This window comes from Alligator mississippiensis, chromosome 1 (genome assembly GCF_030867095.1).
Source record: "Alligator mississippiensis isolate rAllMis1 chromosome 1, rAllMis1, whole genome shotgun sequence".
Taxonomy (NCBI): Eukaryota; Metazoa; Chordata; order Crocodylia; family Alligatoridae; genus Alligator; species Alligator mississippiensis.
The window spans coordinates 486175121-486187280 of NC_081824.1; the positions used below are offsets into that span (position 1 = coordinate 486175121).

Below are 12160 nucleotides of genomic sequence, written 5' to 3' on the forward strand. Positions count from 1 at the left end.
GTGGTGAAGATGGATGGCTGTGGTGGGTGAGGGCAGGAACAGGGCAGACGGGGCTGGCTTGGGGCAGCTGTTGAGCCAGTTGCCAGTCGCTCGCCCAGGGTTGCTCACCCTGTGGCTCTGGCTCACCCAGCTCTGGGTCCTGCTGTGGGAAGAGGGCAGAAGTGGGTGGGAGCAGCCAGTCAGGCAGCAGCAGGGTGGGTAGATCAGACCACCTCCTGCTCCCAAGGGTTAGCAACAACCTCTGCATTGTGGTGAATCATTCAGAAAGGGAAGGGGCTGGAAGGCACAGAGAGATCTGCCCTGGAAAGCATTGTGGGCCCTGGTCTGTTCCCATTGCACAGCTTGGCGGAGGGCACAGAGATCCACCACAGAGATGCCATGTCCAATTCTGCGGTTTTAGTAGCGGGGAAGGCATGAGAGAGAATACAACAAAGGGGAGGAGGTCAGGGGAGCAGCACACACCCCGTGGTGCACAGTTCTGCAGAGGCTGAAGAGCAAAACAGGCCAAAAAGACTCCGGAGGTGGCAGCTCGTTGCAGACCCCACTGGGCATGGGCAGGTCCGGAAGAGGGGTGATGGGGAGGTGAGGAAAGGCAAGGTTAGGGACAATTGTAGGGAATGCTTCCCCAGCCATAAATGCACTCCTCCCTGCAACTCAGGGGCTCATCTACCGGGACCAGGAGGAAGAAGAAATCTTGGAGGCAGCCAAGAAAAGTCCCCAGGTGTCATCTGAAGTCAGCCGTCTGGGAGAGGGCACCCTAGCGTTAAGGCACTTCTTCCCCTGGGAATACTGTTAGAGAATGATGGGGAATGCACAAGCTCCAAGGCTGATGCAAAGATCATCTCCTCCTCGTCTCCTCCCCCCACATTGGGGCTGACCTCTGCCTGAGGTTTTTCCTCTTAGCCCTCTGCCCCCAACCATATGTCCAGCATCTGAGCTCTGGACTCCCACAGTTTCCTACAAGGGGCAAAGCCTGGGGGAACTCTTTCTGCAGGCCACCAGCATGAGGGAGCTGGTTTGAATGCACCACTGGTGGTTGCTGAGATGGGTGAGAATCTCCAATACTCAGAGCACTGATGTAGCTTCTTCCCTGTGTAGATGCACTGGTGTTCAGGACAGGCTGCAGGAGTAGGAGAACCTCTTCCTACACTAAGAACAATGATGTGGCTTCTCCCCTTTGTGCATGCGCCAGTGCTGGGCCAGATTGAAGGGGATGCTGAAACTCTTCCCACAGTCAGAGTATTGATGTGGCTTCTCCCCTGTGTGGCCATGCTGATGTTTGGCCAGGTGGGAGGATTAGGTGAAGCTCTTTCCACACTCAGAGCACTGATATGGCTTCTCCCCTGTGTGGATGCACTGGTGCTTGGCCAACTGGGAGGAATAACTGAAGCTCTTACCAGACTCAGTACTGATATGGCTTCTCCCCTGTGTGGACGCGCTGGTGCTGGATCAAGTGGGAGGAATTACTGAAGCTCTTCCCACACTCAAAGCACTGATATGGCTTCTCCCCTGTGTGGATGCGCTTGTGCCGAGCCAGGCTGGAGGAATAACTGAAGACCTTGCCGCACTCAGAGCACTGATATGGCTTTTCCCCTGTGTGGATGCGCTGGTGCTGGGCCAGGTGGGAGGAATAACTGAACCTCTTCCAACACTCGGAGCACTGATATGGCTTCTTCCCTGTGTGGATGCACTGGTGATCAGCCAACTGGGAGGAATAACTGAAGCTCTTGCCACACTCAGAGCACTGATATGGTTTCTCCTCTGTGTGGATGCGCTTGTGCCGAACCAGGCTGGAGGATTGGCTGAAGCTCTTGCCGCACTCAGAGCAGTGATATGGCTTCTCCCCTGTGTGGATGCGCTGGTGCGTGGCCAGGATGGAGGAATAACTGAAGCTCTTCCCACACTCAGAGCAATGATATGGCTTCTCCCCTGTGTGGATGCACCGGTGATCGGCCAAGTGGGAGGAATAACTGAAGCTCTTGCCACACTCAGAGCACTGATGTGGCTTCTCCCGTGTGTGGATGCGCTGGTGCATGGCCAGGTGGGAGGATTGGGTGAAGCTCTTCCCACAGACAGAGCACTGATATGGCTTCTCCCCTGTGTGGATGCGCTGGTGCTGGGCCAGTTGGGAGGAAGAACGGAAGCTCTTCCCACACTCAAAGCACTGAAATGGCTTCTCCCTTGTGTGGATGCGCTGGTGCATGGCCAGGTGGGAGGATTGGGTGAAGCTCTTCCCACAGACAGAGCACTGATATGGCTTCTCCCCGGTGTGGATGCGCTGGTGCTGGGCCAGTTGGGAGGAAGAACTGAAGCTCTTCCCACACTCAGAGCACTGATATGGATTCTCCCCTGTGTGGATGCGCTGGTGCTGGGCCACTTGGGAGGAAGAACTGAAGCTCTTCCCACACTCAGAGCAATGATATGGCTTCTCCCCTGTGTGGATGCGCTGGTGCTCGTTCAGGTGGGAGGAAGAACTGAAGCTCTTCCCACACTCAGAGCACTGATATGGCTTCACCCCTGTGTGGATGCGCTGATGCTGGGCCAGGTGGGAGGAATAACTGAAGCTCTTCCCACACTCAGAGCAATGATACGGCTTCTCCCCTGTGTGGACGCGCTGGTGCCGGATCAGGTCGGAGGAATAACTGAAGCTCTTCCCACAGTCAGAGCACTGATATGGCTTCTCCCCTGTGTGGATGCGCTTGTGCTGGGCCAGGTGCGAGGAAGAACTGAAGCTTTTCCCACACTCAGAGCACTGATATGGCTTCTCCCCTGTGTGGACACGCTGGTGCTGGGCCAGCTCGGAGGGATAACTGAAGCTCTTCCCACACACAGAGCACAGATATGGCTTCTCCCCTGGGTGGACGTGCTGGTGCCGGACCAGGTTGCAGGAATAACTGAAGCTCTTCCCACACTCAGAGCACTGATGTGGCTTCTCTCCCGTGTGAATGCGCTGGTGGCTGGCCAAGGAGGAAGAACAGCTGAAGTTCTTTGCGCACACAGAGCAATGATATGGCTTTTCCCCTGTGTGGATGCGCTGGTGCCGGGCCAGGGTGGAAGAGCGGGTGAAGCTCTTTCCACACACAGAGCACTGATGAGGCTTCTCCCGTGTCTGCATGCACCTGTGCCTGGCCAGGCTGGAGGGCTGCCTGAAGCTCTTCCCACACTTTGTGCAGCAGTGTGGCTGCTGCATCCTCTGCACACACGAGTGTTGGGACAGGCCTTGCCAGCTGATGAAGTTCTTCCTGCACTCTTTGCATTGGCGTGTCTTCCTCCCCAAGTGCATGCGCCGGTGCTGAACCAGGGAGAAGAAATGGGTGAAGGTCTTACCACATGTGACACAGCAGTACTGACACTTCTTCCTGTGTACATCCTGGGTTTTGAGCAGCACAAAGCTCTTCCCCCTTTTGGTGAAGCGGTGGGGGAGCTGTCCAGAATGGATCTGGTGGTGAGCAGGCAGGGTCGAGAGGCAGGTGAAGCTCTTCCCACATGTGGCGCGTACATGGGGCTTCTCCCCAGTGTGCCTTATCTTGTGGAGAGCCAGGAGCAAGGGGCAGCTAAAACTTTTCCTGCACTCAGTGCAGGAGTGGGCTCTCCCTATGGGCTTGGCAGTGAGTTCCTGCTTCCCTCTGAGGCCCCCCACACTGCCTTGCCTTGGATGCAGTGTCTCTCTGCAGTGCACCTTTGCTTTCTGCCTCTTCAGGTGTCTCAGCATGACATATTCATCCCTGCACCTTGGGCTTTTTCTTGCTTCTTTCCCTTCTTCACTCAAATGCCCAACTAGAGATGGGACCACATTCACTGCTACATTCTCCAGCTTTGGGGGCATCCCCTGGCCCTTGTGCCACTGGTCCTTCACTGGGCTCAGGGAATCCACCTCACCCACACTCTCCAGGGAAGCCCATGGTGGCTCCAGCTTTCCAGGCCCTTCCTCAGGAGCCTGCTCCTCAGTTCTGCTCAGCAACCAGGCATGTCCTGCATGGGAGGAAGAAACACCAGATTAGTCCCTGCCCTGCTGCCAAGGGGCAAGCACTGCTATTCCTTCTGCTGGGATGGGCCTCAGAGCAGGACAGGACTTGGCACTTGTGTTTCCTCAAGAAAACTAGGTCTTTCGGCCACAGGCCCAAGTGCTGGGGGTGCGGCAGTGCCAGGTCCCTGTGCCAGTCTCATCTTCCCTACCCAGTGGAGTTAGGAGGCAGACTCTCAAGGTTTCTGGCCCAGATTTCAGCCCCATCACCTCAGGCCCTGATCCAACGAACATGCGGGACATGTGTGTTTGGACTGTACCTGAATAGGTTCACATTTTAAGAGGATGAGACTAGAGGGATCTGATGAAAGGAAAAATGAGGCTCTCAAAGGGCTGCTGTATCCCACAGCACTGGTGGGTCCAGGGGGAGATGGTGCTGAGCCCTCCACCTGACTGGGCTGACACACTCCACAAGCGCCAGTGCTTTGGTGAGACCCATCTGCAATGCTTGCCCTTGATCTCTGGCACTCCTGAAAGCAGCATCTGGGTACAAGGTTGAACAGCCTTAGGGTGCATGTCCAGGACTTGTCACCAGTCAGGAGTGTGTGTTGAGCACTGCCTTACACTGCTTGGTAGCAAAAGCCATCGTGTTTCATGCATTATCCCTCCAAGAACTGTTCTGGGAGTGGAGGATTGAGAGCAGTGATCTGCTACCTACATGTTTCAGGGGCAATGTCTGGTGCCGGGAATGAGCCCATGGAGCTTTCCTCTGCTAATGAATCCCAGGCAGCCTCCACATCACAGACAGCTGCACTGGGACAAAGGCCTTGGCACGAACCCGCACACAGACTCTGGGCTGAGCCTCAGGCTTCGTGACACTTGGGGCCCCATAGAGGAAACATCACAAGGGGAGAATCTGGTGCAAACAGTGGGGGATTCACTTCCCCACACAACATGAAATCTTCTGAATCCCACCCCCCCCACCCACCCACTTCATGCAGCCCGCACCCAAGGTTCCACACGTCCAGTGCTCCCGGTCAACTGGACAAGGAGACACCAGGGACAACCCCAGCCTCTGTCTTGTCTAGCAAGAATGGCTGGGGCACAAAAAACCCAGAAGTGAGAGACTGTGCCCATGAGGGGTGAAGATAACCAGGGAAGGAGAGCCTAACAATTAGATCTGGGTAAGACCTAAACACTACACCCTCCTGGGACTGGTTAGTGCGGTGGAGCTACTTGTGGCAGGGCAGTCTCTACACAACACCACGTTGCCACTCCTGAGAAAGGCGAGTGCAGAGCGCCTGAAAACCTTGGCTCCCACTGCCTTGTGGGCTACTTTTTCCTCTGAAAAGGGCAGGGGGAGCCTACCCCAAAAGAAATCCCCTGGTGAAAGCCAAGGCAGGAAAGTGTGTGGCAGGGTACACCTTGCAGCAGCTGTCACTTGAAGTAGAAAAGACTGCTGAAAAAACAGCCTCTCAAGCTGCAAAGAGGGGAATCTGTGAAGGAGCTGCAGCAGGGCCAGGGCCAGGGCCAGGGCCAGGGCCAAGCCAGCCACAGTGTCAGAAGTGATCCCATGACATGAACTAACTTAAAGGGGGTTAAGCCATTCCCTTTTTTGTCTTTGTGTTTTCCAGGTTGTGGACCAGCAGTGAGTCATCAAGAAGTTCCCTTGCTACAAAGAAGATTCGAGCTTCACTGCGTTCTGCATAGTCATTGTCTTGCTTGCACAGCTGTGTTTGTGTACCGTTATTGCTGTAAGTGGCTGTGGTGTTAACTATGCTAGACATGAAATGTAAGCACAAGTTCTGGATGGGTTCTGGAATATCTGCGAAGTGGCTACAGAAAATGGTACATCCCTGGAGCATGGCCTCCTGGGCCTCAAACATATCAGTCACGCCAAAGATTGAGAAGGGCAGATTGACCATTTGTTTGTATTCTCATCCTTTTGTTCATTTCCTTTTGACCCTTAGCATCTCTCCAGCATCTTGCAGGGCAGAGGGGCACTGGGAGTGCTCCCGTGGCACCAAGCAATCCTTTTGAAACAACAAGGAAAGCGTTGTCCATTATATAGAAGGGGCACGATTCCCGAGAAAATGTCTGGTCCCCAAAAACCCTGATCATGGGATGTTTGTCTGATCCAGAAAGCCATCTTAAATATTAAAGAATACCATCATTTGAATACTGGAAGAGATTAAAAGAATTAGCCATAATTATCGCTGGAGAAAAACTGTACGGCTGGTAAGGAACTTGGGGATTAGGCAATTTAGCATGAGAAAGTTATTGACACAGCGGACAAACAAAGGAAGAGGGTGTTGTGTGCATGCTCTTACTCTGGGGCGTTTTTACCTGGCAGCACATCCTCTGATTTCTGCATTTCCCCACAGTCCTCATCATCACGGACCCAGAGCTCCACCTGTCCTCGCTGGATGCGGCAGATTAAGTCAGGGGCAGGGCCTCGATATCCTGCTTGGGCAGTGGTTAAAGAGAGTTTATTCACTGGTACTGGATGCAGAATAAGTAATTGAAATTTGGGGAAAGGAGCCAATGAACTCACGGATTATACTAAGGACTTGAAGGAAAAGGGAGGATGGACCTTTAGGCTAAAAGGAAAGGCATAGCAGGGAGAAGAGGATGGTCCTTTTCATCAGGGTAGTGGACGTATGGTCATAGGAAGCAAACACCAGTGCAATTCCAGGAAAATGAGTGGAAATGAGTTTGGACAGGACACACTAGGCAAGAGAGGGAGGAAATCAGAATAACTGCACAAGCAACAGCTGTTAATGCATTTTGAGGCACAATGAATGGCAAATGATATGATAATAATGAGAAGGCAAAGGGAAATCATGTTATCAAGGGGGAAGACTCCAGGGAAGGTGGCTGGATCAAATGAAGGAGGAATATATACAGGTATGAGATAGGAGAAGTCTACTCATGGACAGAGTAGAGGGGAGGAAAGGGATTTAAGCCACCAGCCAAACGTTCATGAGGATGAGACTGTTGGAAGCAGGGAAAAGACAACATCACTTCAGAGCTCACATGGCTCCAGGGCAAGGCAAGAACCAGAGCTTTACCCAGGGAAACGAGGGCTTGGTGGTTCATCAGCATCTGGTCCCGGTAAAGCCCCTTGTCCTCCTCTTCCAGCAGCTCCCACTCCTCCCGTGTGAAATACACTGCCACGTCCTCAAACACTGCCCGGAGCTGCCGGCACAAGCGTTACAGCATCAGTGTCTCCTGTCCCCACTGCCCCCCCAGCCCTGTCTGCACTCACTCTGCACTACAGCGCTTTGCAAGCTTAGCCAGGACAGACAGGGGTACACTACTAAGCTGACATGTGACATGCAGGGATCCTGGTTTTCTCTGTTTAAAAACTGCAAAATCTCTCATAAAAGAAAAAATTGGTCCCAACGCATAGCCTCCCTACCCCTGCTTGTGCCCTACAATCCCTCCCACTGCCCCGTGGCATCTGGTCCAGGAAGAGAGAAAGGCTTGTGGCAGGACACTTTCACCTCCCTGGACTTCCCAGTGCTGACCTCAGAGCAGCTGTCCTTAGACCAAACATTTCAACACAAACCTGAACGTGGAGTTGTGCAACCACAAATCATCTGCAGGCTGGGTTGTGTTACGTACGGTCAACACAGGGACTGTGGAGTCTTGTCCCATTAACATTCCCTCTCCCAGCACTGTCCCCCTTCCCACCACACTGCCCCTCTGCACTTGGTATTCAAAAGACTCTCTCTATTTAATAGTCTGGTCTGTGCACACCCTTCAATGCAAAATTATCAAATGAGTGTGGAATCGAAAAAACCTGTGCTGCGCCTCTGAGTCAGTTAATCTGTAACCTGCAAATCCATCCCGGCTTCTGCCTCCCCTCACGCTAACATAGATAATCGGCAGACAGGTGTGCTGCTCACTCCTGCCAAACTGATGGGCTGGGGGGACCCTGCTGGCATCGACTGCAGAGACCCTCTGTGCTCCCCAGTCCTAGCCAGGCTGGAAAGGACTTGTTGGGCTCAGCTGTAGAGACCACTGCCCCAGGCTCCCTGGTGCTGGCTGGCTGGACTGTGACCAGGCCTTCCTGTGCCAGCACCCCTGCTCACTCTTCTGGTCTCTCTGCTCCCCAAACTCTTGACATCACCTCTGTCTCCTCCTGGGCTCTGCCCCAGCTGCACTCCCACCCCCACCTGGTGCCCTGCTCACCTCCATGCTGTCCCTCTGCCTTGCCAGCCTGCCCTGGCCCTCCTGCAGCTGGCCCAGCCCAGGAGTGAGGGAGCCGCTCTGTCCCCGTCTCGCTGGGGAGGGTCTCTGCAGCTCCAGCTTTACAAGCCCTTCCTCGGGAGGCTGCTGATCCGCTCTGCTCAGGGTCCCAGTGCCTGCGGGTGGGAGAGACCTCGGAAGATCATCGAGTCCAGCCCCCTGCCCACTGGAAAGGACCGCTCCTCACCTCACCTGGGAAAGGGCCTGGTCCGGGGCACCCACCTGGGGACCCTCCAAGTGCTGACATCTCCCAGGTCTCCCCTGTCCCGGGGATCTGCAGCAGGATGGAGGCCTGGGTGAACTGCACCTGGCCCAGCCAGAGGCCACTGGGGACTCATTTCCGCATCACCTGCACCAGCCTTTTACAGACTGATATTTTTACAACACTGATCATTAGAACAGCAATTAGATCACTGATTGTGACCATGGCAGCAAGGCAAGAGCCAGTCACCTAAAGCATCTTTCTGAGAGCAGCGTGCAGGGAGTGAGAAAGATCCTGGGCCTCGGACCACCCACAGGGACCAGAGCCCTGTCCCACCCCAGCCACACAGGTACAAACCTTGCGGCCCTGTCCCGGGCAGGGGCAGGCATTGGAGCCACTCACTCCAACCGCAGGACAGCAGCTCAGGCTCCTAACTGCACGCCAGGACTTCATCCCGCACCTCACCTGCCCCTGGCTCCTTGGACTCATTCAAGAGCCACCGGATACTGCCCGCTCTGCTCCGCTCGCTGTCCCCCCGTGCAGCACTTGTTTGGAGCCTGCGACCCCACTCCCAGCCCTGTTTTCTACTTAGTTGTCCCCCAGACTCAACTGACCTAAACCCCGTCGCCAACACTAATAATGGCGGGGGGTGTGGGGAGGTAACTGCTACTCTTTGGGTGTCGAGCCCATGCTAAGCTTGTACATCAAAAAGGCTGGTAAGGACCTGGCTCCGGGTTTGGTGGGGGCTCCTCTTTGGGGACATGAGGCAGCTCGACCTCGGGCTCTGGGGTTTCCTGTTCTCCTGCCTCCTCCAGAGGCCTGTCCTTATGATGAGCCTTCAGCTGCTGCACCTGGGAATCAGCAAACTCCGGCAGGGTCCCCGGGGGCTGCATCTGGTCTGAGGACCCCTCCTCGACCTTCACACACACGGTGACCTGGGGACGAGATACACGTGTCACTGGGGAGCCGGGATCTGGGGGGGGAACATCCCCCGACAGGTGGAGGTGCAGATGGCACCAAACAAATGCTCTCACGTGCAGCTTCTCGTCCTCCACCTGCCCCAGCTGAAACCCCTCGGCCAGGGCCACGGCCTGGGAACAGGTCTCCACGCGGCACCTGCACACCCAGCTCCGCATCTCCGGGGGCAGGATGGCCAGGAACTGCTCCAGCACCACCAGCTCCAGCATCTGCTCCTTGCTGCGGCGCTGGGGCTCCAGCCAGCGCCGGCACAGCTCCCACAGGTGGCTGCAAATCCTCCCTGGGCCCTCGGCTTCCCGGTAGCGCAGGCCACGGAAGAGCTGGCGCCAGGGCTCTAGGGTGGGGAACTCATCCCGCAGTGCCAGCTGTGGGGTCGCGGAGGGCAGCTCGGCCTCGCAAGGGGGCTGCATGGCCTGCATCGCGTCCTGTCCCCAGAGCTCTTGGTGCTGGACTGGCTCCGGTCTGGACGACACGAGGGACTTCTGCACCCTCAGCCCCTCCTGCCTGCACACCTCCTGCGTCCTGCTCCTCCAGCTCCCGCTGGGAAGGGGAGGCCCACGGCTGCCACGCTCTCCAGCGCAGCAGCCACGTCTCCGCAGCAGGGATCTCCCTGTATGGGAGCCTGGGCTCTCGCTCTCTGTAGACTCGTGTACGGTGCCTGTCGGCAGTGTCCAGTCTCCAGGAACACCTGTGGGAAAGAAGACAGCAGAAATCTGGCCATGGATGCAACACCGGGGACCGTAACCCTGCCCCAGCCCGAGGTCTGCCTGGCCCTGATGCTCCCGACCACCCCACCTGGAGCAGTCTCGGAGCCATCCTTCCTACTGCTCCGGCCCCAGCGCAGGATGCGGGCACCAGTCTGGCTGGAGAAATGGGGCAGCCACAGCTCTCCACCCCTTCCCGGCCCATCGGCTGCTCCCTCCTGCACCCGCCCTGCAGTTAGGGTCACCCCTGCTCCCTGATTGGGTGGGACTGAGCCCAATTAGGAACTGCGAATCCCAGTCCTGGGCGGCATGACCCGGGACAGTGTTTGTCCCAAATTCACAGTGTCTAGAGGGATGGGAACCCGTGCAGGCGGGCAGCGTGCAGGTGTGCAAGGGGCTGGTGGGAGCGGGACACAGGGGCACCAGGGCACTGGCACGTTCGCAGACAAACACCTGGCCGCGAATTCAGAGGGAAAGGCTGGAGAGCAGCTGCCTGCAGGTACACGTTGGGACGGGGGGGGGGGAGAGAGTGTTGGGGGTGGAGTGGGGTGGATGGAAACCCCAAGGGGAGGAAGCAGTGGGGGGGGGGGGGGGGAAGAGGGCAGGGGCTCCACCCTCCACCCCCCGTTACCCCGCAGCGCTGCCCCCGAGGGCCGGGCCGGGCCGGGCTCGGCGGGGAGGAGGAGGGACGGGGCGGCAGAAACTCACCTCCCCGCCGGGCACGTCCTGCTCGGGGCGGAGTGTGGGGGGGGCTGTTGGCCCTTCCCAGCCTGCTTTGCAAGCCATGCGCGGCGCGATTGGAGGAGGCAGCAGCCTCTTGGACCCCGCCCGCCCCTAGAGTCGAACTTCAGCCCCGCCCATATCTGCATATGCAAATCGCATGTAAATGAGACCCGCGACGGCATTGCCCCCCGCCCTGCCCAGCGCAGCTTCCCCCGCGCTCCCCGTGCTGTCGTGTCAGCCCGGTTTGGACGCGGGGCAGCGAGACCATTGCTGTGTTATCTGACGCGCGCGCGCGTGTGTGTGTGTGTGTGTGTGTGTGTGTGTGTGTGTGTGTGTGTGTGTGTGTGTGTGTGTGTTGTTTGTCCTGCCTGAGGGAAGACGCCCGCATCCAGCGGGGGAGGAGAAAGAAAAGACGTGGGAGAGAAAAAGGGAAGGAGAAAAGAGAAAAGGACGCCCCCACCCCGCCCCCCACACAAACTTCTTTTGGTAAATCTAGTATCTTATTAGACCAACTCAAGGAATTGGAAAAATGCTTTTTAGCGAGCTTTTTCTGGTCTAAACACTGATTGATCCCTACCCTAGACTCCAGACCCAGAAGCAACCACGCACTGTTGTCACCCCCCAGCCCCCGAGGACCCAGGCAGCCGAGCCCCCAGGTCTCACCCCCAGCCCCTCCCACAGAGATCCCAGGCGACCCGCCCCCCTCCCCCCACTCCCAACCCGCCGCCCCTGCCCCCCAGCCCTGCCGGTGCCCCCCACTCCTGACCCCCCGACCCTGCCCCCGCAGCCATGCGGGTGTCCCCCACTCCCAATCCACCATCCATGCACCCCCCAGCCCTGCCGGTGCCCTCCACACCCGACCCACCACCCCTGCCCCCCCAGCCCTGCCAGTGCCTCCCACTCCCAACCCACCATCCGTGCCGCTCCCAACCCTGCCAGTGCCCGCCACTCCTGACCTGCACCCCTGCCCCCCCAGCCCTGCCGGTGCCCCCCACTCCCGACCCGCCATCCGTGCCCCTCCCAGCCCCACCAGTGCCCGTCACTCCTGACCTGCACCCCTGCCCCCCCAGCCCTGCCAGTGCCCCCCACTCCTGACCCACAGCCCCTGCCCCCCCCAGCTCTGCCCATGCCTCTCCCATCCCTAAGGGACCCCCACTATGCCCTCCCCATGCACAAGCCCCACCCCTAGGGCTGCAGGCCCCAGCCACCAAGTCCAGCTCCTCCAGTTCTCTGGGGGCGTCTGGGGCAGGGTGATCGCCTGGATGGAGCAATGCTGAGCTGTGCTGGCTGCACGCCCCCCAGATATCACTGCCCCAGGACAGGGCTGGGGGTGTC

The 12160-nt window shown here is 57.5% G+C and overlaps 1 protein-coding gene across 1 annotated transcript; it reads right to left on the bottom strand.

Annotated features, from left to right (window-relative positions):
• Nucleotides 1–381: 381 nt before the first annotated feature.
• LOC102575659 (zinc finger protein 585A-like) lies at nt 382–10902 on the bottom strand. The gene is given in 8 exon segments (XM_059725414.1): nt 382–1404; nt 1406–3972; nt 6311–6430; nt 7036–7162; nt 8162–8334; nt 9145–9355; nt 9455–10086; nt 10811–10902. Coding segments are annotated over 7 exon segments (3669 nt in total). The 5' UTR covers nt 9818–10086; nt 10811–10902; the 3' UTR covers nt 382–1296.
• Between the last annotated feature and the right edge of the window lie 1258 nt (nt 10903–12160).